The 26691-nt window shown below is 42.6% G+C and overlaps 1 protein-coding gene across 1 annotated transcript in view; it reads right to left on the bottom strand.

The window, feature by feature from the left end:
• MASP2 (MBL associated serine protease 2) overlaps positions 1-26691 on the bottom strand; it is a 390238-nt gene that overhangs the window by 312457 nt on the left and 51090 nt on the right. The window contains exons 2-4 of the mRNA XM_053691441.1: positions 24649-24874; positions 16628-16805; positions 4127-4249 (exon numbers count right to left, since the gene is read on the bottom strand). Coding sequence (XP_053547416.1) covers positions 4127-4249; positions 16628-16805; positions 24649-24874 — 527 coding nt within the window. The remainder of the gene's footprint in view (positions 1-4126; positions 4250-16627; positions 16806-24648; positions 24875-26691) is intronic.

Raw genomic sequence — 26691 nt, forward strand, 5'->3', positions numbered from 1 at the left:
ACATACCCCAGGTACTCCTGTATTCCCTTACAGTATGTGTCATTACTTCCTCTACTGGATGTCTGCTACATGCACCAAACACCCTATCAGTATAACCTTATACATACCCCAGGTACTCCTGTATTCCTTTACATTATGTGTCATTACCGCCTCTACTGGATGTCTGCTACATGCACTAAACACCCTATCAGTATAACCTTATACATACGCCAGACACTCCCTGTATTCCCTTACAGAATGTGTCATTACCACCTCTACTGGATGTCTGTTACATGCACCACACACCCTATCAGTATAACCTTATACATACCGCAGGCACTCCTGTATTCCCTTACAGTATGTATCATTACCGCCTCTACTGGATGTCTGTTACATGCACCACACACCCTATCAGTATAACCTTATACATACCCCAGGTACTCCTGTATTCCCTTACAGTATGTGTCATTACTGTCTCTACTGGATGTCTGTTACATGCACTAAACACCCTATCAGTATAACCTTATACATACCCCAGGTACTCCTGTATTCCCTTACAGTATGTGTCATTACCGCCTCTACTGGATGTCTGTTACATGCACTAAACACCCTATCAGTATAACCTTATACATACCCCAGGTACTCCTGTATTCTCTTACAGTATGTGTCATTACCGCCTCTACTGGATGTCTGCTACATGCACTAAACACCCTATCAGTATAACCTTATACATACTCCAGGCACTCCTATATTCCCTTACAGTATGTGTCATTACCGCCTCTACTGGATGTCTGTTACATGCACCAAACACCCTGTCAGTATAACCTTATACATACCCCAGGCACTCCTGTATTCCCTTACTGTATGTGTCATTACCACTTCTACTGGATGTCTGTTACATGCACTAAACACCCTGTCAGTATAACCTTATACATACCCCAGGCACTCCTGTATTCCCTTACAGTATGTGTCATTACCGCCTCTACTGGATGTCTGTTACATGCACCAAACACCCTATCAGTATAACTTTATACATACCCCAGGCACTCCTGTATTCCCTTACAGTACGTGTCATTACTTCCTCTACTGGATGTCTGTTACATGCACCAAACACCCTATCAGTATAACCTTATACATACCCCAGGCACTCCTGTATTCCCTTACAGTATGTGTCATTACCGCCTCTTATGAATGTCTGCTACATGCACTAAACACCCTATCAGTATAACCTTATACATACCCCATGCTCTCCTGTATTTCCTTACACTATGTGTCATTACCGCCTCTACTTGATGTCTGCTCCATGCACCAAACACCCTATCTGTATAACCTTATACATACCCCAGGTACTCTTGTATTCCCTTACAGTATGTGTCATTACCTCCTCTACTGGATGTCTGCTCCATGCACCAAACACCCTATCAGTATAACCTTATACATACTCCAAGCACTCCTGTATTCCCTTACAGTATGTGTCATTACCGCCTCTACTGGATGTCTGCTCCATGCACCAAACACCCTATCTGTATAACCTTATACATACCCCAGGTACTCTTGTATTCCCTTACAGTATGTGTCATTACCTCCTCTACTGGATGTCTGTTACATGCACCAAACACCCTATCAGTATAACCTTATACATACCCCAGGTACTCTTGTATTCCCTTACAGTATGTGTCATTACCTCCTCTACTGGATGTCTGTTACATGCACCAAACACCCTATCAGTATAACTTTATACATACCCCAGGTACTCCAGTATTCCTTAACAGTATGTGTCATTACCGCCTCTACTGGATGTCTGTTACATGCACCAAACACCCTATCTGTATAACCTTATACATACCCCAGGTACTCCAGTATTCCTTAACAGTATGTGTCATTACCTCCTCTACTGGATGTCTGTTACATGCACCAAACACCCTATCAGTATAACCTTATATATACCCCAGGTACTCCTGTATTCCCTTACAGTATGTGTCATTACCGCCTCTACTGGATGTCTGTTACATGCACCAAACACCCTATCTGTATAACCTTATACATATCCCAGGCACTCCTATATTCCCTTACAGTATGTGTCATTACCGCCTCTACTGGATGTCTGCTACATGCACTAAACCCCCTATCAGTATAACCTTATACATACCCCAGGTACTCTTGTATTCCGTTACAGTATGTGTAATTTTAATGAATTTTGATTTTGCCCTGGAATGAGCTTTACCTAGCAGCAATCAAACATCTAACTACTACTGATGAGTTCTAATAAGCATGAAACCGCTGTCTAGTAGTAATTGTTATATTTGCTGCACTCACCACATTAGGGGACCACTGTGTGTTAACACATTATTTGAAGCAAAAAGCTGAGATTTTGCACATCTAATTTGCATATCTTACCCAGAATCCTCTTGTGCATTGGTACCAATGTATATGGAGTTCTACTGGGTAAAGGCAAGCGGGGATACTTGCCTAGATTTGCTAATTGCCTGTGCAATAATTTCTATTGATTTTTATATATATATATATATATATATATATATATATATATGTGTGTGTGTGTGTATGTGTATATATTCTTTACATATGCATACATATGTATGACTTGTTGAAAAGCAGGTACAGTAGGTAAGCTTAGGAACACTAAATGTCATTTGGAATTGCACTTTATGGCAGCAGTGGTTTCCCAAATTGCTGCCATACAATGTTCCAAACATGTGCAGACTGCCTACCTAAGTATGCTCTTCACCAAAGAATACCATGAGAACAAAGCAAATTTAGTAATAGAAGTAAATTTGGAAAGTTGCAGTTGTTAAATTGTATGAGCTGTCTGAATCATGAAAGAAACACGTTGTGTGTTATGTCCCCATAATTGCTTTTACTGAACAATATAGGTTGTTTTAGACCTAAGTTATCAGTGTCCTAAGACTAAGAAGTTACTGTAAACTTACCACCAATTCTCCGCCGGCATCTCCTTCAGTATTAAGCATATCGATGATGAATCCGGCTTCCTCCAATCGTTGCATGTCTCCTTTGGCGTCCAGCTTGTGAGGCACACAACGATTGGAGGAAGCCGGATTCTAAATACTGAAGGAGATGTGGGCGGAGGATTGGCGGTTAGTTTATCGTAACAAAAAGGTAAGTATTTTAAAAAAGAAGCAACATTTTAAAGTTTAATGACTTAAAGGGCCCTTGTTTTTAAGAGTATTTTTAAATACTGGGCTTTAAATCATTCACCTTTATAATCACTTTAATTTCATATCTATATTAAAAAGTAAGTTACATGGCATCTTTATTACAACTGATGAATTAAACTTCATCTAAAATATCACTAACATTCCAGAACTGAAGGGGAGAGTTTACCATCACTTTAATACTAACATTATTACAATGACTATCCTCGTTGTCTGCAGGCTAAAGCCCAGATTGGCTACTGAAAATAAGGGAAATGGTGAGTGGAGTTTGGCTATTAATAAATAATTGCTGTATAAAGGACGTTAATTTGTTTTAAAAACATTTAGATTTGACTGCTCTGTTATTCTTTAGTTACACAACAGAAATGTAATTGATTAAACTATGTTACTGTCCCTTTAAAGGGTTACTGAACCCAATTTTTTTCTTTCGTGATTCAGGTAGAGCATGCAATTTTAAGCAACTTTCTAATTTGCTCCTATTATCAATTTTTATTCGTTCTCTTGCTATCTTTATTTGAAAAAGAAGGCATCTAAGCTAAGGAGCCAGCAAATTTTTGGTTCAGGACCATGGACAGCACTTGTTTATTGGTGCTGTCCAATCAGCAAGGACAACCCAGGTTGTTCACCAAAATAGGCCGGCATCTAAACTTACATTCTTGATTTTCAAATAAACATACCAAGAGAATTAAGAAAATTTGATAATAGGAGTAAATTAGAAAGTTGCTTAAAATTGCATGTTCTATCTGAAGCACGAAAGAAAAAAATTTGGGTTCAGTGTCCCTTTAAGTAATAAATATCGCATTAATATAACTGAAACCTGTTCTAGAGCAGCAAATAAGAAAATGATTGTTGTGTAAAAATAAGCAGTGGATAACACTCCGGTATAAATTATAGGGGTCAGGGATATTCATGTTGCAGCAGATTTCTGGGATATAACGTGAAGTTTAGTCGCACACCTGGGCAGGTTTTTTTGTCGCTGTGCAGGCTGAAGCCGATTCGACAGCTGCAGTAATATCCCCCAAGGTAGTTGTGACAGAAGTGATCACAGGGCGGCTCGTCTCTTTTACACTCATCAATATCTGAGGAAATAAAACACAGAGATGATAAGAATTGGTTACACCCAGACAAGGATGGTCTTATTCTTACCCACCTCTAAAGACACATAACATAGGGCTAGAGTACGAGTGGCGCAATAACTGTAGTGCGCGCGCAAAAAGGGGTTTACCACGGCTGTTTGCGCGCGTCTGAAGTAGTGCAGTATATATATTTTTTATATGTGTGTACATATGTATTTATATGTGTATATATTTATGTGTATATAAATATATATATATATGTGTGTGTGTGTGTTTATATGTGTGTACATATGTATTTTTGTATTTATATGTGTATATATGTATTTACAGACAAATATACATATATAAACACATAAATACATGTACATTGGAGCCCTTTGCAGTCAAGTAGCTGAAAAAATGTAAAATCCTATTTAGGCAATATTCATATTTAATAAAATGTATAACTATGTATTTACTGTAAATATTTCGCATTCTAATGTTCTTCACATACAGGAATATGTTCTAAGCATTTTTAAATAGATATTCCTATGTATATCTGTTTATATCTATACCTTTATATAATCATTTATACGTTGATTGGAGAAGCCATGTTAGTCCAGAGATTTAGATATCAAAATAACAAGAGTATTGCATTGAGCAATGATACTTTTTTTATTGGACTAACTATACATTTATAAGATGACAAGCTTTCGGGAAGAGTTCCTTCCTTTATCAAGTCTGAAGCAATACTGACCAATTCAATGGAATTTACAGATTGTATCTTAAAACACAGAATAGCTAAGAAGACAGTGCAGGGAGAGGAGGAGGTGTAGTAAAAATCATGAGGGGGGCTTAGGTAACAGGCAGACAGTGTCCAGTGTAGGAGAACAGACAGGGGAAATATATAGCTATACATAGAGCATATACTGACATAAAGTTATATATCAACATTGAATCAATATCTATAAAGATGTGAAATTGTATATACAGGGGGGAATACAAAAGTTAAAAAAAAGACAAAAGTGTGGACATAGGCTTACCTGTGTACCTATGTATAAAGAATGTGGAATATACAATGTAATTGACTAAATGAAAGTACATTACAAAAAATTTTGATAATGTGTTAAGAATCCAGAGTCCACATTTAGTCCAGAATTAAACAGGTTGAAGTGCATTATCATTTTCATTTCAAAGGTTTTTCTTTCCATGGTGTTTTTGAAGTTGCCTCTGAGAATTTTGATTTTTAGGTTTTGGATGGAGTAGTCAGGTTGGGTGAAATGGTGACCAACAGGGGTGCAGTATTTTGTTTCACAGTAGTTTTTGATTGAGTGTCTGTGTAAGTTCATTCGAAGGTGCAGTTTTTGGCTTGTTTCTCCATTATAGCATCCCATTTCACATGCAGTGCAATGCATCATGTATACCACATTTGCAGATATACATGAATATAATAATTTATATATATATAGGTACAAATGCAATCAGATATACTGTATGTAGCAATATGTGTGATGAACCCTACCATCACTGGGGCTTCTGGAGGGAGCTGGGGGCCAGCCTCCTGCCCACTGGCTATGGACCCAGGCATTTGAGGGGATTCTGTGTTTTGTGAGGCAGCTGCCCAGGGGACATTTCGAGCACTTTTACCCTGGATTCAGATTTACCCAGTTTCCCCGAAATCCCAGAGACTCTGAGTACTTGAGCGCCCTGGTTAGAGTTGGGGTTCCTGTGTTTGGTTGGAGTATAAGGTGACAGCCCAAACCAGCATTGCCTGCTCCAAACCCCTCTAAGACTCAGAGATTTAGAGCAGGGGATTGCAATCAGTACAGACATTCTAATGCCTCCTGCTGTTATGTGTCTGCATATCCAGTATATGGGGCATATGTATCACGCTTCGGATGGAGCTTGATGCCCCGTGTTTCTGGCGAGCCTGCAGGCTCGCCAGAAACACCAGTTATGAAGCAGTGGTCAGAAAGACCGCTGCTCTTGTGAGCTGCTGGTGCAATGCTGAATACGGCGAGCGTATTGCTCGCCGTATTCAGCGATGTCTGTCGGACCTGATCCGCACTGTCGGATCAGGTCCAACAGACATTGATAACTAAGGGCCTATATGTCTGGAGGACATGATATGCTGTAGCAGGATTAGGATTTCTTATCTGAGCCTTCTTTTTCTCAGGATAATGCTGTTCAGGGGTTGTCTCGGCCTTCTGCTAACATGTCCCAGTCTTTGACAGATTCACATGCAGTGCCCTGCGGTTCCTCTTAGTCAGTCTCTGGGAGTGTTTGTTTGCCTAATGATTTTGCTGTGCAGTTGACTTCTGCAGTTTCTGCAGCCCTAAGTGCTTTACCTAGTTCTGGTAAAAGGAAGAGGAAATCTATGAACATATATATGGGTTCTGATTCCGCCAACACTGATTTGGTTAGTTCTTCTCAGTTATCTAGCAAGGATCATACCTCGGCAGCTTCTGAGGGCGAGACCTCTGATTCAGAATCTGCAGTTCCTAGGACAGTAGATTCTGAGAAAGTTAATTTTAGGTTTAAACTGGAGCATCTCCGTTTACTTTTGAAGGAGGTTTTAGCTACTTTGGATGACTCTAAAACATTTGCAGAGGCTCCTAAAAAAGCTAATAAACTGAATAGAGTTTTTGATGTCAAACCTAAATCTGTGGAGGCTTTTCCTGTTCCAGATCGCATGTCTGACATTATGAGGCCTATTTATCAAGCCATCAACTGCAAATATGCTGAAATTCCACAGCGTAATTGTAGCAAGCCTGATTCGCCCTATTTATCAAAGCCTACAGACCGGCAAAAGTTGAAATCTGTGATGTAACATACAATCCGCCGGTCTCAATCTGACACAGATCGATGCTTACGTCATTACAGATGTTCTAAATACAAATTCGGCACTATCTGACACCTTTTGCAAGTTATCACATTTCTAACAGGTACACTCGCCACTATTCCGGCCCTGCATACCTGGGTTTCAATCCGCAACCCTGGAGGCCGCGGATGCCATAGGAATCAATGGGAGTCTGAAAGCAGCAAAGTTTATGTTCAATGCTGCCAGATATCCCATTGATTTCTATGCTAGAAAACCAGTAAAGTTTACACCTAACACCTTAACATAAACCCCGAGTCTAAACACCCCTATTCTGCCGCACCGACATCGCTGCCACTAAATAAAATATATTAACCCCTATTCTGCCACCCCCGGACCCCGCTGCCACCTAAATAAATATATTAACCCCTATCCCGGCGCTCCCAGACCCCGCCGCAACTAAAGTTATTAACCCCTATACCGCCACTCCCGGACCCCTCTGCAACTAAATAAATGTATTAACCCCTGGCCTCTCACATCACTACCACTTACTAAACCTATTAACCCCTAAACCGCCAGCCCCCCACATCGCCATAAACTAAATTAACCTATTATTCCCTAAACCTAACAACCCGCTAACTTTACATTAAATTTACCTCATCCCTATCTTATAATAAATTTAAACTTACCTTTAGAATTAAAATAAACTATATTAAACTACTAATGAACCTACCCTAACTATTATACTAAAATTACAATAAATTACATTAAACTATTAATTAACCTACACTAACTATTATACTAAAATTACATTAAACTACAAATTAAATTAACTATATTATATATTTTAAAACCTAACCCTACTAAAGTTATTTAAATCTACAATAAAGAATAACTTAGTTACAAAAAACTAACTAACTAAGTTACACAAAATAACAAACACTAAGCTACACAAAATAAAAAAATAAATGATCAAATATTTAAACTAATTACACCTAATCTAATAGCCCTATGAAAATAAAAAAGCCCCCCCCCAAAAAAAAAACAACCTAGCCTACAATAAACTACCAATGGCCCTTAAAAGGGCCTTTTGCGGGGCATTGCCCCAAAGAAATCAGCTCTTTTACCTGTAAATAAAAATACAAATAGCCCCCAACAGTAAAATCCACCGCCCACACAACCAAACCCCCAAATAAAATTCTATCTATAAAACCTAAGCTCCCCATTGCCCTGAAAAGGGCAATTGTATAGGCATTGCCCTTAAAAGGGGCATTTAGCTCTTTTTCAGCCCAAACCCCAAATCTAAAATTAAAACCCACCCAATAAACCCTTAAAAAAAACCTAACACTAACCCCTGAAGATCCACTTACAGTTTTTGAAGACCCGACATCCATCCTCAGCGAAGCCGGCAGAAGTCTTCATCCAACTCGGCAGAAGTCTTCATCCAGAAGACATCTTCTATCTTCATCCATCCAGCGCGGAGCGGCTCCATCTTCAAGACATCCGGCGCGGAGCATCCTCTTCTTTCGACGTCTTCTGGAACAATTAAGTTTCCCTTTAAATGATGTCATCCAAGATGGCGTCCCTTATATTCCGATTGGCTGATAGAATTCTATTAGCCAATAGGAATTAAGGTACAAAAAAACCTATTGGCTGTTGCAATCAGCCAATAGGATTGAGCTTTCATCCTATTGGCTGATCCAATCAGCCAAAAGGATTGAGCTCGCATTCTATTGGCTATTCCAATCAGCCAATAGAATGCGAGCTCAATCCTATTGGCTGATTAGATCAGCCAATAGGATGAACGTCCCCAATCGGAATGTAGGGGACGCCATCTTGGATGACGTCATTTAAAGGGAAACTTCATTGTTCCAGAAGACGTCAGAAGAAGAGGATGCTCCGCGCCGGATGTCTTGAAGATGGAGCCGCTCCGCACTGGACGGATGAAGATAGAAGATGCCGTCTGGTTGAAGACTTCGGCCCGCTTGGATAAAGACTTCTGCCAGCTTCGCTGAGGACTTCTGCCGCTTCATTGAGGGTGGATGTCGGGTCTTCAAAAACTGTAAGTGGATCTTCGGGGGTTAGTGTTAGGTTTTTTTAAGGGTTTAGTGGGTGGGGTTTTTTTTTTAGCTTAGGGTTTGGGCTGAAAAAGAGCTAAATGCCCTTTTAAGGACAATGCCCATCCAAATGCCCTTTTCAGGGCAATGGGGAGCTTAGGTTTGTTAGATAGAATTTTATTTGGGGGTTTGGTTGTGTGGGTGGTGGGTTTTACTGTTGGGGGGTATTTGTATTTTTATTTACAGGTAAAAGAGCTGATTTCTTTGGGGCAATGCCCCGCAAAAGGCCATTTGAAGGGACATTGGTAGTTTATTGTAGGCTAGGGTTTTTTTTATTTTGGGGGGGCTTTTTTATTTTCATAGGGCTCTTAGATTAGGTGTAATTAATTTAAATATTTGATCATTTATTTTTTATTTTGTGTAGCTTAGTGTTTGTTATTTTGTGTAACTTAGTGTTTGTTATTTTGTGTAACTTAGTGTTTGTTATTTTGTGTAACTTAGTGTTTGTTATTTTGTGTAACAGTAATTCTTTATTGTAGATTTAAATAACTTGAGTAGAGTTAAGTTTTTAAATATATAATATAGTTAATTTAATTTGCAGTTTAATGTAATTTTAGTATAATAGTTAGGGTAGGTTAATTATTTAATGTAATTTAATGTAATTTTAGTATAATAGTTAGGGTAGGTTTATTAGTAGTTTAATATAGTTTAATGTAATTTTAGTATAATAGTTAGGGTGGGTTAATTAATAGTTTAATATAGTTTATTTTAATTCTAAAGGTAAGTTTAAATTTATTATAAGATAGGAATGAGGTAATATTTAATGTAAAGTTAGCGGGTTATTAGGTTTAGGGGTTAATAGGTTAATTTAGTTTATGGCGATGTGGGGGGCTGGCAGTTTAGGGGTTAATAGGTTTAGTAAGTGGTAGTGATGTGGGAGGCCAGGAGTTTAGGCGTTAATACATTTATTTAGTTGCGGTGGGCTCCGGGAGCAGCGGGATAGGGGTTAATAACTTAGCATTGCAGTGGGCTCAGGGAGCAGCAGGATGGGGGTTAATAACTTTATTTAGATGCGGAGGGGTTGGGGAACGGCGGGATAGGGGTTAAACATTTTAGTATAGTGGCGGTGTTTAGTGACAGGGTATAAATAAAGTTGGGAAAAAGCTGAATAGCAGCGAGTTCGATAACTGTTAGTTAACAACAGTCCGCTGCTCATCGCCCTGTACTTGGTGCGCGGCTTTTTGACAGCTTTTTTGATAAATAAGGAGAGCGTATTCAGGTACGCGGCCGCGATGTTAGGCGATGTCAGGCGAGTGTATTGGTGCCGGCGAATGCAGCACAGTTGACAGCTTGATAAATAGGCCTCTATATCTCAGGAATGGGAAAAGCCTGGGTGTTCCTTTTAACCTGTCTCCTGTGTTTAAAAACATGTTTCAGTGCGCACTGTTCCTAGAGTAGAGGGCGCTATATCTACCTTAGCCAAGAGAACTACTATTCCTCTTGAGGATAGTTCCTCATTTAGAGACCCTATGGATAAGAAGCTGGAGGGTTATTTAAAGTGAATGTAAATTTTGATGATAAAGTGCCACTGTTTTTAAAAAAACAGTGGCACTTTAATTCATCAAAATTTACATTTCACTCGTGTTGTGAAAATACTTACCTTTTTAATCTTAGCAGCGGCTCCAGCTTCCCCCGGTCATCACAAGCTTCTTTCTACATCAGGAATGAGGGATTGGTCATCCTCCAATCACGGCTTCCCCCCTGGGGGAAGCAGTGTCTGATTCAACGCAGTGATTGGAGGAAGCCGGATTCCTCATTTTAAACCCAGGAAGAGGCTTTGCGAAGGGCGGAGGAAGCGATGCAGCGGCTGTCAAGATTAAAAGGTAAGTATTTTCACAACACGAGTGAAATGTGAATTTTGATGAATTAAAGTACCCCTGTTTTTAATCAAATTTTTAAAAACGGGCACTTTATCACCAAAATTTACATTCACTTTAAGAAAGATGTTTCTTCATCAGGGTTTGCAGTGGCAACCAGTTGCTAGTATTACAATAGTTGCTGGTGCAGCCTCTTATTAGTGTGACTCATTGTCTGATCTAATTTGAGAGGAGACTACTATAGAGGAGATCCAAGATAGGATCAAGGCTCTAAAGCTGACTAATACTTTTATCTGTGATGCCAGTATGCAAGTTGTCAGGCTGGGAGCCAAGATTTCTAGTTTTGCGATACAAGTCCGCAGAGCCCTTTGGTTAAAGTCTTGGTCTGCGTATGTGACTTCCAAATCCAAGCTTCTGTCTCTATCTTTTAAGGGTAAGCCTTTTTTTGGTCCTGGTCTGGCAGAGATCATTTTCACGGTTACTGGTGGAAAAGGAGTTTTTTTACCACAGGATAAGAAGAATAGATCCAAGGGTCGTCAGACTTCTAATTTTCGTTCCTTTCGTAACTTCAAGGGACAGAAATTTTCCTTGTCTTCTAAATCTGAGAAAACCAAGACTTCTTGGAGAGCTAGCCAGCCCTGGAACAAGGGTAAGCAATTCAGAAAGCCTTCTGCTGAGGCTAAATCAGCATGAAAGGGCCGCCTCCGATCCAGTTCTGGATCAGGTAGGGGGCAGGCTTTCCTTCTTTCAGCAGGCTTGGATTTGTGACGTTCCAGATTCCTGGGCAGTGGATGTATTCTCCCAGGGATACAGAATAGGATTCAAATCTTGTCCCCCCCCAGGGACAGATTTCTATTATTAAGATTATCTGTAAACCAGGTAATGAGAGGGGCTTTCTTAAACTGTGTAAGGGATCTGTCTTTCCTGTGAGTAATTATCCCAGTTCCTCTAGCAGAATAGGGTCAGGGATTTTATTCAAATCTTTTTGTGGTTCCCAAAAAGGAGGGAACTTTTCGACCCATTCTAGACCTCAAGTCTCTCAACAAGTTTCTCAAGGTTCCGTCCTTCAAAATGGAGACTATTCTCCCTCTAGTTCAGGAGTGTCAATTTATGACCACCATAGACCTAAAGGATGCGTATCTTCATGTGCCTATTGAAAGGAAACATTTCAAGTTCCTGAGGTTCGCTTTTTTGGATCAACATTAACAATTTGTAGCCCTTCCTTTGAGCCTTGCCACTGCTCCTCGAATCTTTACAAAGGTTCTAGGGGCTCTTTTGGCTGTGGCCAGATCTATAGGGATTGCGGTGGCTCCTTACCTGGACGATATCTTGGTTCAAGCGCCATCTTTTCAGTTAGCTAGATCCCATACAGATTCTCTGTTAGCCATTCTCCGCTCTCACGGGTGGAAGCCAGAAGGTGAATCTAGGGAAAAGTTCCTTGGTGCCAAGTACCAGGGTATGTTTTCTGGGGACAATCATAGATTTTTTTGACGGAGGTCAGAAAATTCAAGCTTCTGGAGGCCTATCGTTCTCTTAAGTCCTCTGTTTGTCCGTCAGTGGCATTGTGCATGGAAGTAATTGGTCTAATGGTGGCATCCATGGACATTATTCCATTTGCTTGCTTCCATCTGAGACCTCTACAGTTATGTATGCTCAGTCAATGGAACGGAGACCACTCAGATCTCTCTCAGAGGATAGTTTTAGACTCTCAGACAAGGATTTCTCTGTCTTGGTGGATCTCTCAAGACCATTTGTCTCAGGGCCCTTGTTTCCTGAGACCTTCTTGGGAGATTGTGACCATGGATACCAGCCTGTTAGGCTGGGGAGCAGTTTGGGGGTCCCTAAGAACTCAGACTTTGAACTTAGGAGGAGTCTGCCCTCCCTATAAATATCCTAGAATTGAGAGCAATTCTCAATGCACGAACAGCTTGGCCTTAACTGAGTTTAGTCCGGACATCACTTCGGTGGCGTATATCAACCACCAAGGAGGAACTTGTTAGCTATGAAGGAGGTGACTCGCATTCTTCAGTGGGCAGAGTCTCACAATTGTCATCTCACTGCCATTCATATCCCAGGGGTGGGCAACTGGGAAGCAGATTATCTAAGCAGGCAGAGGTTTCATTCAGGGTAATGGGCTCTCCATTCGGAAGTTTTCTCTGTGTTAACTCTCAAATGGGGAGTTCCGGAGCTGGATCTGATGGCATCTCGTCTAAACTCCAAGTTTCTAAAATACGGATCAAGAGATCCTCAAGCAGCTCTTGTAGATGCCCTGGCAGTGCCATGGGATTTCGGTTTATTTATCTATTTCCTATGGTTGCCCTCCTTCCTCGGGTGATAGCTCGTATCAAACAGGAGCAGGCTTTGGTGATTCTAATAGCTCCAGCATGGCCTTGCAGAACTTGGTTAACGGACCTAGTGAAGATGTCGTCCCCCATGGAAATTGCCTCTGAGGAAGGATCTTCTACTTTAGGGTTCCTTCCTTCATCCGAACTTAGTCTCTCTGAAGCTGACTGCTTGGAGATTGTCCAGACAAGATTTTTCTGTGAAGGTTATTGAGACTATGATTCAGGCTCTGATCGATTCTTCTGCAAAAGCGTCTGGCAATTTTGCCAGATGTTCAATCTTTTGTCCAGGCTTTGGTTAGAATCAGGCCTGTGTTTAGGTCAATTGCTCCTCCTTGGAGTCCTAATCTGGTTCTTAAAGTTCTACAGCAGGCTCAATTTGAGCCTATACATTCTATTAATATTAAGTTATTGTCCTGTAAGGTTTTGTTTCTGCTGGCAATTTCCTCTGTCCGTAGAGTTTCGGAGCTTTCAGCTCTACAGTGCGATTCTCCTTATCTTATTCTTCATGTGCATAAGGCGGTCCTCCGTACTAAATTAGGATTCCTACCTAAGGTGGTTTCGGAACCCAATATTAACCAAGAAATTGTTGTTCCTTCATTTTGTCATAATCCTTCCTCTAAGAAGGAGCGGCTGTTGCACAATCTGGATGTTGTGCATGCTTTGAAGTTCTATTTGCAAGCTACAAAAGATTTTCGTCAATCTTCTGCTCTTTTTGTTGTCTTTTCTGGTAAACGGAGGGGTCAGAAGGCAACTTCTTCTACTCTCTCCTTCTGGACAGCAGCCTCCAGAGAAAATTACGGCTCATTCTACTATGGCTGTTGCTTCCTCTTGGGCCTTTAAAAATGATGCTTCTGTGGAACAGATTTGCAAAGCGGCCACTTGGTCATCTTTGCATACTTTTTCATAAATTTTACAAATTTGATGTTTTTGCCTCAGCTGAGGCTTCCTTTGGGAGGAAAGTTCTTCAAGCAGTGGCGCCTTCTGTTTAGGCTTGCCTGTCTTGTGTATCCCACCCTTCCATTCTGTGGACTCTAGATTTGGTATTGGTTCCCACTAGTAATTGAATGGATTTGTGGACTATCCATGCCATTGGAAAGAAAATAGAATTTATGCTTACCTGATAAATTCTTTTTTTTTTCTGGCAACCTTAGACACTTCTATACCCTTTGTGTCTTCTCTTTCCATGATTCCTCGGCTGAATGACTGGGGATTGTGGGAAGTGGGAGGATACTTGAAGCTTTGCTGGGGTGTTCTTTGCCTCCACCTGGTGGCCAGAAGTTGAATTCCCACTAGTCATTCAATGGATTTGTGGACTTTCCATGCCAGGAAAGAATTTTTTTATCAGGTAAGCATAAATTATATTTTCTAGTGCTCGAGCAGGAGCGCTAAATACGGCTCCACTTGTAATCTGAACATGCAGCTTGATATGCAAATGTGCTGCTCCATTTTCTCTACTGTATTAAGACTAATGCAGGTTATAGCTGGTTTAATTCATTTAATGGGTCAGTAAAATCAGAATTAAACTTTTGTGGTTAAGATAGAAAATGCAATTTTAAGTTTACTTCTACTATCAAATGTAATTTGTGTTCTTGGTATCCTTTGCTGAAAACCATATCTAGGTAGGCTAAGGAGCAGCAGTGAGTGATTGGTGGCTTCATATGCCTCTTGTCATTGGCTTGTGTTCAGCTAGCTCCCAATAGTGCATTGCTGCTGCTGAGCCCACTTTAAGTTTAAGTTTACTTTTAAACAAGGATACAATGAGCAAAAAGCAAATGTCATAATATAAGTAAACCAGAAAGTTGTATAGAACTGCTGTTCTATCATGAATTTCATTTTAACTTTACTGTTGCTTCCAATTTTCTTTTAACCCCTTAGCTGCCAGTGCATTTATTAAGACATTGGGAGACCTGCAGGATGTGAGATGAAAGCAGATGCCTTCCCTGACACCCACTTGTATTTCATATAAATGGGTAGCTTTCAGCAGTGCTGGGGCTAGGGTTGCCACCTTTGCCATGTTTTCCTGGACACTTAGGCGTTGCACATGCTGCAGGGTGTGCAGGGAGGAACATGTTCATCAGCACTATTCATGTGATATCCAGAGGAACAATACATGTTCGACCCTGCGAACCCTGCAGCGTGTGTAACTCATAAGTGTCCAGCAAAACATGGCTGAGATAGCAACCCTAGCCTGGGGCTGCCTAAAATGAATTGTAATTAGAGGTGTGCTAGAGTTTGTGCCCATAAGCAAGAGCTTTATAAAAAATCACCATAGCTTTTTTTGCTGTGAATCTCCTGGGGCCGGGCAGTCGGTTCAGCAGAGGGTGTGTTGTGGGATTCTTTGACCCTGGAGTGGCCCTTATCACTACAGTACAGGTGATGTGTAAATGGTAGGGTTGCACCGATACCATTTTTTTAAGTCCGAGTATAATTACTGATACTTTTTTAATGTCATGACAGTTTACCAAGCACAATACAGACTAATGATTTAAGATCGCTTCTTTATAATTATGAACTGTATCTCAAAAGACATTTTTAAATAATAAAACAGTTGTATGTGCTTGTTGTCACAAAGTTCACAGAACATGTTTATAAATAAAATTATTACAATAACATATATTAATAATAACAATAAATAACAGCTGCAGCAGCTGGGACTGGAAAGCTACAATTTAAAGGGGCGATTGCTGGATGCAATTGTGTTGTAGGGTGCCTATATAACTGATAAATCTGACACTTTTACTTAATACAAAGTCGTATAATTTAATTCTGAAAATAATATTGGGGAAGGAGTATCCTAGTAATCCCCTTTGAGAAAAATGGGCATTTGTATTCTACTGACTCAACAGAAAATAGGGCTGGTCTTCATATTTTTCCGGGGCTGCTTTTTATTCCCAGTCCAGCCCTGGCTAAGGGTGTTCCTCAGAGTACAGTATGTTTTGAGCATAATTGTGCAAGATGAGAGGCTTCCAGCTGTAAAGTAGCAGCTTTAAAAGCACTGCTCTGACGTAAAATAATACAAAATAACAGCAATTTGTATTGGCAGAACAGAAGTGAACAATTTTTAGTTAAGTCTCCACTCCAGCTTCAAATGAAATGGGAACATACAGTTTGAAAAACGCCACAAGATGGCATATGGGTAGGAATTGGAGGTATCGGTTTAAGTATCGCTGCATTTGCACGAGTCTAAGTACTCATGCAAATACTTGGTATCGGCACCGATACCGATACTAGTATTGGTATCGGTGCAACCCTAGTAAACGGCAAAAAAATAACCTTGGTAAACAAGAACTAGACTGGGCTGGTACCTTCAGCTGAGTAGAAAGCTTCAAATCCTACAAACTGCTTCTCATTGGAGTAGTCACTCCTAAAAGTGATGGTCATTGTGTTGTCCAGAGAGTAAAAGGAAGCACTGCCTGGGGCCTTCTCAGTATCGGTGCTCTCTTTACCACAAAAATGAGCCACATCTGAACCTTTTGAAGACAACTGTGCAGAAACAAAAGACACAATGAGACCTCGCTGTGCTGCAGATAGAAATCGTAACTATGCTGAGTTCTACCCACCCATTACTTCTCAATGCCAGATTGTCCTAGTCAGTTATATCAATGTCTAGTGAGTTGTGTGCTAGGGCTAGTGACAGAGCTGGGGTTAGGGATAGTGACAGAGCTGGAGTTAGGGTTAGCGCCAGAGCTGGAGTTAGGGCTAGTGACAGAGCTGGAGTTAGGTCTAGTGACATAGCTGGGGTTACGGCTAGTGACAGAGCTGGAGTTAGGGCTAGTGACAGAGCTGGAGTTAGGGCTACTGACAGAGCTGGAGTTAGGGCTACTGACAGAGCTGGAGTTAGGGCTAGTGACAGAGCTGGGGTTAGGGTTAGTAACAGAGCTGGGGTTAGGGCTAGTGACAGAGCTGGGGTTAGGGCTAGTGACAGAGCTGGGGTTAGGGCTAGTGACAGAGCTGGGGTTAGGGCTAGTGACAGAGCAGGAGTTAGGGCTAGTGACAGAGCAGGAGTTAGGGCTAGTGACAGAGCTGGGGTTAGGGCTAGTGACAGAGCTGGGGTTAGGGCTAGTGACATAGCTGGGGTTACGGCTAGTGACAGAGCTGGAGTTAGGGCTAGTGACAGAGCTGGAGTCAGGGCTAGTGACAGAGCTGGGGTTAGGGTTAGTGACAGAGCTGGGGTTAGGGTTAGTGACAGAGCTGGGGTTAGGGCTAGTGACAGAGCTGGGGTTAGGGCTAGTGACAGAGCTGGGGTTAGGGCTAGTGACAGAGCTGGGGTTAGGACTAGTGACAGAGCTGGGGTTAGGGTTAGTGACAGAGCTGGGGTTAGGGTTAGTGACAGAGCTGGGGTTAGGGTTAGTGACAGAGCTGGGGTTAGGGTTAGTGACAGAGCTGGGGTTAGGGCTAGTGACAGAGCTGGGGTTATGGCTAGTGACAGAGCTGGAGTTATGGCTAGTGACAGAGCTGGGATTATGGCTAGTGACAGAGCTGGGGTTATGGCTAGTGACAGAGCTGGGGTTATGGCTAGTGACAGAGCTGGGGTTATGGCTAGTGACAGAGCTGGGGTTATGGCTAGTGACAGAGCTGGGGCTAGGGCTAGGGACAGAGCTGGGATTATGGCTTGTAACAGAGCTGGGGTTATGGCTAGTGACAGAGCTGGGGTTATGGCTAGTGACAGAGCTAGGGCTAGGGACAGAGCTAAGGCTAGGGATAGTGACAGAGCTGGGGTTAGGGTTAGTGACAGAGCTGGGGTTAGGGTTAGTGACAGAGCTGGGGTTAGGGTTAGTGACAGAGCTGGGGTTATGGCTAGTGACAGAGCTGGGGTTATGGCTAGTGACAGAGCTGGGGTTATGGCTAGTGACAGAGCTGGGGTTATGGCTAGTGACAGAGCTGGGGTTATGGCTAGTGACAGAGCTGGGGCTAGGGCTAGGGACAGAGCTGGGATTATGGCTAGTGACAGAGCTGGGGCTAGGGCTAGTGACAGAGCTGGGGTTATGGCTAGTGACAGAGCTAGGGCTAGGGACAGAGCTAAGGCTAGGGATAGTGACAGAGCTGGGGTTAGGGTTCGTGACAGAGCTGGGGTTAGGGATAGTGACAGAGCTGGGGTTAGGGATAGTGACAGAGCTGGGGTTAGGGTTAGTGACAGAGCTGGGGTTAGGGTTAGTGACAGAGCTGGGGTTAGGGTTGTGACAGAGCTGGGGTTAGGGTTTGTGACAGAGCTGGGGTTAGGGTTAGTGACAGAACTGGGGTTAGGGTTAGTGACAGAGCTGGGGTTAGGGTTAGTGACAGAGCTGGGGTTAGGGTTAGTGACAGAGCTGGGGTTAGGGTTAGTGACAGAGCTGGGGTTAGGGTTAGTGACAGAGCTGGGGTTAGGGTTAGTGACAGAGCTGGGGTTAGGGTTAGTGACAGAGCTGGGGTTAGGGTTAGTGACAGAGCTGGGGTTAGGGTTAGTGACAAAGCTGGGGTTAGGGTTAGTGACAGAGCTAGGGTTAGGGTTAGTGACAGAGCTGGGGTTAGGGTTAGTGACAGAGCTGGGGTTATGGCTAGTGACAGAGCTGGGGTTATGGCTAGTGACAGAGCTGGGGCTAGGGCTAGTGACAGAGCTGGGGTTATGGCTAGTGACAGAGCTAGGGCTAGGGACAGAGCTAAGGCTAGGGATAGTGACAGAGCTGGGGTTAGGGTTAGTGACAGAGCTGGGGTTAGGGATAGTGACAGAGCTGGGGTTAGGGATAGTGACAGAGCTGGGGTTAGGGTTTGTGACAGAGCTGGGGTTAGGGTTAGTGACAGAGCTGGGGTTATGGCTAGTGACAGAGCTGGGGTTATGGCTAGTGACAGAGCTGGGGTTATGGCTAGTGACAGAGCTGGGGTTATGGCTAGTGATAGAGCTGGGGTTATGGCTAGTGACAGAGCTGGGGCTAGGGCTAGGGACAGAGCTGGGATTATGGCTTGTAACAGAGCTGGGGTTATGGCTAGTGACAGAGCTGGGGTTATGGCTAGTGACAGAGCTAGGGCTAGGGACAGAGCTAAGGCTAGGGATAGTGACAGAGCTGGGGTTAGGGTTAGTGACAGAGCTGGGGTTAGGGATAGTGACAAAGCTGGGGTTAGGGATAGTGACAGAGCTGGGGTTAGGGTTAGTGACAGAGCTGGGGTTAGGGTTTGTGACAGAGCTGGGGTTAGGGTTAGTGACAGAACTGGGGTTAGGGTTAGTGACAGAGCTGGGGTTAGGGTTAGTGGCAGAGCTGGGGTTAGGGTTAGTGACAGAGCTGGGGTTAGGGTTAGTGACAGAGCTGGGGTTAGGGTTAGTGACAGAGCTGGGGTTAGGGTTAGTGACAAAGCTGGGGTTAGGGTTAGTGACAGAGCTGGGGTTAGGGTTAGTGACAGAGCTGGGGTTAGGGTTAGTGACAGAGCTGGGGTTATGGCTAGTGACAGAGCTGGGGTTATGGCTAGTGACAGAGCTGGGGTTATGGCTAGTGACAGAGCTGGGGTTATGGCTAGTGACAGAGCTGGGGTTATGGCTAGTGACAGAGCTGGGGTTATGGCTAGTGACAGAGCTGGGGTTATGGCTAGTGACAGAGCTGGGGTTATGGCTAGTGACAGAGCTAGGGCTAGGGACAGAGCTAAGGCTAGGGATAGTGACAGAGCTGGGGTTAGGGTTAGTGACAGAGCTGGGGTTAGGGATAGTGACAGAGCTGGGGTTAGGGATAGTGACAGAGCTGGGGTTAGGGATAGTGACAGAGCTGGGGTTAGGGTTTGTGACAGAGCTGGGGTTAGGGTTAGTGACAGAGCTGGGGTTATGGCTAGTGACAGAGCTGGGGTTATGGATAGTGACAGAGCTGGGGTTATGGCTAGTGACAGAGCTGGGGTTATGGCTAGTGACAGAGCTGGGGTTATGGCTAGTGACAGAGCTGGGGCTAGGGCTAGGGCTAGGGACAGAGCTGGGATTATGGCTTGTAACAGAGCTGGGGTTATGGCTAGTGACAGAGCTGGGGTTATGGCTAGTGACAGAGCTAGGGCTAGGGACAGAGCTAAGGCTAGGGATAGTGACAGAGCTGGGGTTAGGGTTAGTGACAGAGCTGGGGTTAGGGATAGTGACAAAGCTGGGGTTAGGGATAGTGACAGAGCTGGGGTTAGGGATAGTGACAGAGCTGGGGTTAGGGTTTGTGACAGAGCTGGGGTTAGGGTTAGTGACAGAGCTGGGGTTAGGGTTAGTGACAGAGCTGGGGTTAGGGTTAGTGACAGAGCTGGGGTTAGGGTTAGTGACAGAGCTGGGGTTAGGGTTAGTGACAGAGCTGGGGTTTGGGTTAGTGACAGATCTGGGGTTAGGGTTAGTGACAGAGCTGGGGTTAGGGTTAGTGACAGAGCTGGGGTTAGGGTTAGTGACAGAGCTGGGGTTAGGGTTAGTGACAGAGCTGGGGTTAGGGTTAGTGACAGAGCTGGGGTTAGGGATAGTGACAGAGCTGGGGTTAGGGATAGTGACAGAGCTGGGGTTAGGGATAGTGACAGAGCTGGGGTTAGGGTTAGTGACAGAGCTGGGGTTAGGGTTAGTGACAGAGCTGGGGTTAGGGTTAGTGACAGAGCTGGGGTTAGGGTTAGTGACAGAGCTGGGGTTAGGGTTAGTGACAGAGCTGGGGTTAGGGTTAGTGACAGAGCTGGGGTTAGGGTTAGTGTCAAAGCCGGAGTTAGGGTTAGTGACAGAGCTGGGGATAGGGTTAGGGACAGAGCTGGGGATAGGGTTAGTGACAGAGCTGGGGTTAGGGTTAGTGACAGAGCTGGGGTTAGGTTTAGTGACAGAGCTGGGGTTAGGGTTAGTGACAGAGCTGGGGTTAGGGTTAAGGACAGAGCTGGGGTTAGGAATAGTGATAGAGCTGGGGTTAGGGTTAGTGACAGAGCTGGGGTTAGGGTTAGTGACAGAGCTGGGGTTAGGGTTAGTGACAGAGCTGGGGTTAGGGTTAGTGACAGAGCTGGGGTTAGGGATAGTGACAGAGTTGGGGTTAGGGTTAGTGACAGAGCTGGGGTTAGGGTTAGTGACAGAGCTGGGGTTAGGGTTAGTGACAGAGCTGGGGTTAGGGTTAGTGACAGAGCTGGGGTTAGGGTTAGTGACAGAGCTGGGGTTAGGGTTAGTGACAGAGCTGGGGTTAGGGTTAGTGTCAAAGCCGGAGTTAGGGTTAGTGACAGAGCTGGGGATAGGGTTAGGGACAGAGCTGGGGATAGGGTTAGTGACAGAGCTGGGGTTAGGGTTAGTGACAGAGCTGGGGTTAGGTTTAGTGACAGAGCTGGGGTTAGGGTTAGAGACAGAGCTGGGGTTAGGGTTAAGGACAGAGCTGGGGTTAGGGTTAAGGACAGAGCTGGGGTTAGGGTTAAGGACAGAGCTGGGGTTAGGAATAGTGATAGAGCTGGGGTTAGGGTTAGTGACAGAGCTGGGGTTAGGGTTAGTGACAGAGCTGGGGTTTGGGCTAGTGACAGAGCTGGGGTTTGGGCTAGTGACAGAGCTGGGGTTAGGGTTAGTGACAGAGCTGGGGTTAGGGATAGTGACAGAGCTGGGGTTAGGGATAGTGACAGAGCTGGGGTTAGGGATAGTGACAGAGCTGGGGTTAGGGTTAGTGACAGAGCTGGGGTTAGGGTTAGTGACAGAGCTGGGGTTAGGGTTAGTGACAGAGCTGGTGTTAGGGTTAGTGACAGAGCTGGGGTTTGGGTTAGTGACAGAGCTGGGGTTAGGGTTAGTGACAGAGCTGGGGTTAGGGTTAGTGACAGAGCTGGGGTTAGGGTTAGTGACAGAGCTGGGGTTAGGGTTAGTGACAGAGCTGGGGTTAGGGATAGTGACAGAGCTGGGGTTAGGGATAGTGACAGAGCTGGGGTTTGGGCTAGTGACAGTGTTGGGGTTAGGGATAGTGACAGAGCTGGGGTTAGAGATAGTGACAGAGCTGGGGTTAGGGTTAGTGACAGAGCTGGGGTTAGGGTTAGTGACAGAGCTGGGGTTTGGGCTAGTGACATTGTTGGGGTTAGGGATAGTGACAGAGCTGGGGTTAGGGATAGTGACAGAGCTGGGGTTAGGGATAGTGACAAAGCTGGGGTTAGGGTTAGTGACAGAGGGGCAGCAGAACCAGGGTTTGAACTGAATTGATGTAAATCTAGCAAATCGAGGGGCTGCAGTTATCACCTGATTTGGGTATAAAGTTGACAGGGGCTGCAGTACCAGGGATCTGATCACATGTGTGTCTCAAAGGAAACAGGAGTCTGAATTATATTTTACACAAATGATTTGATGTGGATATGTGGCTGAAAGAGGGGCTGCAGGGACAGTTTTCTAATCATAAGTTTGATGCCTTTATGTGGCATTGGAGGGGTTGCAGAGCCAGGGTTTTAATCTATGGTCTGATGTTTCTATATGTCATGCATGTATGTGTGTGTGTATCTATGTGACATATATGTGTGTTTATGTTAGTGTAAATACATATGCATCTGTTTGACATATACTGTATGTGTGTTTATGTTATTGTATGCACCTATGTATGTGTGTGTATCTGTGTGACATATATGTGTGTTTATGTTAGTGTATGCACTTATGTATGTGTATCTGTGTGACATATATGTGTGTTTATGTTAGTGTATGCACTTATGTGTGTGTGTGTGTATCTGTTTAACATATATGTGTGTTTATGTTAGTGTATGCACTTATGTGTGTGTATCTGTGTGACATATATGTGTTTATGTTAGTGTATGCACTTATGTATGTGTGTGTATATGTGTGTTTATGTTAGTGTATGCACTTATGTATGTGTGTGTATATGTGTGTTTATGTTAGTGTATGCACTTATGTATGTGTGTGTTTATGTTAGTGTATGCACGTATGTGTGTTTATCTGTGTAACATATATGTGTGTTTATGTTAGTGTATGCACGTATGTGTGTGTATCTATGTGACATATGTGTGTTTATGTTAGTGTATGCACTTATGTGTGTGTATCTGTGTAACATATATGTGTGTTTATGTTAGTGTATGCACTTGTGTGTGTATCTGTGTAACATATATGTGTGTTTATGTTAGTGTATGCACGTATGTGTGTGTATCTGTGTAACATATATGTGTGTTTATGTTAGTGTATGCACTTATGTGTGTGTATCTGTGTAACATATATGTGTGTTTATGTTAGTGTATGCACTTATGTGTGTGTATCTGTGTAACATATGTGTGTTTATGTTAGTGTATGCACTTATGTGTGTGTGTATCTGTGTGACATATATGTGTGTTTATGTTAGTGTATGCATTTATGTGTGTGTATCTGTGTAACATATATGTGTGTTTATGTTAGTGTATGCACTTATGTGTGTGTATCTGTGTAACATATGTGTGTTTATGTTAGTGTATGCACTTATGTGTGTGTATCTGTGTGACATATTTGTGTGTTTATGTTAGTGTATGCACTTATGTGTGTGTATCTGTGTAACATATATGTGTGTTTATGTTAGTGTATGCACTTATGTGTGTGTATCTGTGTAACATATATGTGTGTTTATGTTAGTGTATGCACTTATGTGTGTGTATCTGTGTGACATATGTGTGTTTATGCTAGTGTATGCACTTATGTGTGTTTATCTGTGTAACATATATGTGTGTTTATGTTAGTGTATGCATGTATGTGTGTGTGTATCTATGTGACATATATGTGTGTTTATGTTAGTGTATGCACGTATGTGTGTGTATCTGTGTGACATATATGTGTGTTTATGTTAGTGTATGCACTTATGTGTGTGTATCTGTGTAACATGAGTATTCTTGCTCCCTTTGGTAAAATTCCATCCTGTGTAGGTTTATTGAGCTGTATCTAATTCTTTCAAAATTCAATTAAAAGAGAAAAAAAATGGCTAAAGTAAATAAATAATATTACTGGACATTTAACAGCAGAAATATGAGCAGACTAAATGTTCTGGCCTTATTAATCATCAAGTGAATGGTTTCCTTGTCATCGTGAGAATGGCGGATAATGTGCGCTGAGTGAGTAGCATGTAATATAAATATACAGCATTTAATGTAGCTTTGTTATCCCGCTCAATCAGTCTGGCAGGGCCGTGCTTATCTATATGATTCAGCTTAAATAAATAAACTAGACAGTCAATTAGCTGCCTCCTCTCTAAGGATATCTGTGCAAGTGTCCTTTATTAGGCTTTTTAATTTCAAAGGAAATCTCCAGTTCATGTGTAAGCTGTTTGCCACGCTGATAGTTTGCTGTATATTTCAGTATTTATTTTGGGTACTGAGGCTGCACAATAAATAAAATTTCTCACAATACAGAGTTATGAAGACAGTGATGTGGTCATGTGTGCAATAGTCCAGTTACCTTCAGATAGTCGTATTCACAAAGGTATGAGAGCTCCAAGTCAAAGTACGTAAAGTAGATCTTCACGAGATGACCCTCGGGGGCGGTGATCTTCCATGTCATGGACTGCTCATTCGGATATGGTTTTGGGAAGCCAGGAGAGGTGATCCTTCCGTACAGCCCTGTTAGCTCGGCGCCATCACTATGTGACAAACTTATGGTCACTAGCAGCAGAGCAAGCCACAGTCTACAGGAAATTGAGACACTGGGAATTAGCGATGCTTCAAATACATTTACTGTCACACATTTAGGAAAGAAAAATATGGCCTGGGGATAAACATAAGGCTATTCTACATACTAATGAATGCCTGGGACAAGCATAAGGCTATTCTACATACTAATTAATGACTGGGACAAGCATAAGGCTATTCTACATACTAATTAATGCCTGGGATAAGCATAAGGCTATTCTGCATACTAATTAATGCCTGGGTTAAGCATAAGGCTATTCTAGATACTAATTAATGCTTGGGACAAGCATAAGGCTATTCTACATACTAATTAATGCCTGGGACAAGCATAAGGCTATTCTACATACTAATTAATGCCTGGGAAAGCATAAGGCTAGTCTACATACTAATTAATGCCTGGGAAAGCATAAGGCTATTCTACATACTAATTAATGCCTGGGACTAGTGATGAACAGTCCCCGGCGATCTTAGCTTGCTTGCGTTCGCCGCGGCGGGCGAACATATGCGATGTTCGATCCGCCCCCTATTCATCATCATTGAGGAAACTTTGACCCTGTATCTCACAGCCTGCAGACACATTTGAGCCAATCAGCAGCAGACACTCCCTCACAGACCCTCACAGCTCCTGGGCAGCAGCCATTTTAGATTCATTACGATCTTGCATTGTTAGTGAGGGGAGGTTTAGTGCTGCTGCTGCTGCTGCTGATATTATAGGGAAATAGATAGCTAGGCTAGTGTATTTAGTGTCCACTACAGTCCTGAAGGACTCATCTAATCTCTGCTGTAAGGACAGCACCCCAAAAAGCCCCTTTTAGGGCTAGAAGTTCAGCCCAAAAAACCCTTTTTAGGGCTAGAACTTCAGTCGTTTTTTTATTTTTTATTATTATTTGTAATTTTATTTGCATTTGCCTGGCTGTCAGCCTGTGTGTGAGGCTCACAGCATATACTGTGATTAGTGCCACCACTGATATCTGCTTAACATTAGTGTAATTTTTTTAAAAACAAACTTTTAAATCATTTTGCTAGTGTAATCTAATTTCATTTTCTATCAGGCCTGTGTGTCAGGCTCACACAGCATATACTGTGGTTAATTGCTCTGTGCCACCACTGATATCTGCTTAACATTAGTGTAAATTTAAAAAAAAAAAAACTTTTAAATCATTTTGCTAGTGTAATCTAATTTCATTTTCTATCAGGCCTGTGTGTCAGGCTCACACAGCATATACTGTGGTTAATTGCTCTGTGCCACCACTGATATCTGGTGTAACATTAGTGTAATTTTTTAAAAAAAAACTTTTAAATCATTTTGCTAGTGTAATCTAATTTCATTTTCTATCAGGCCTGTGTGTCAGGCTCACACAGCATATACTGTGGTTAATTGCTCTGTATCACCACTGATATCTGGTGTAACATTAGTGTAAAATTAAAAAAAAAAAAAAAACCTTTACATCATTTTGCTAGTGTAATCTAATTTCATTTGCTATCAGGCCTGTGTGTCAGGCTCACAGCATATACTGTGGTTAATTGCTCTGTGCCACCACTGATATCTGCTAAACATTATTGTAAATTTAAAAAAAACATTTACATCATTTTGCTAGTGTAATCTAATTTCATTTTCTATCAGGCCTGTGTGTCAGGCCCACATCATATACTGTGATTAATTGCCCTGTGCCACCACTGATATCTGGTGTAACATTAGTGTAAAATTAAAAAAAAAAATGTTACATCATTTTGCTAGTGTAATCTAATTTCATTTTCCATCAGGCCTGTGTGTCAGGCCCACATCATATACGGTGATTAATAGCTCTGTTTT

This window comes from Bombina bombina, chromosome 8 (assembly GCF_027579735.1).
Source record: "Bombina bombina isolate aBomBom1 chromosome 8, aBomBom1.pri, whole genome shotgun sequence".
Classification (NCBI taxonomy): Eukaryota; Metazoa; Chordata; class Amphibia; order Anura; family Bombinatoridae; genus Bombina; species Bombina bombina.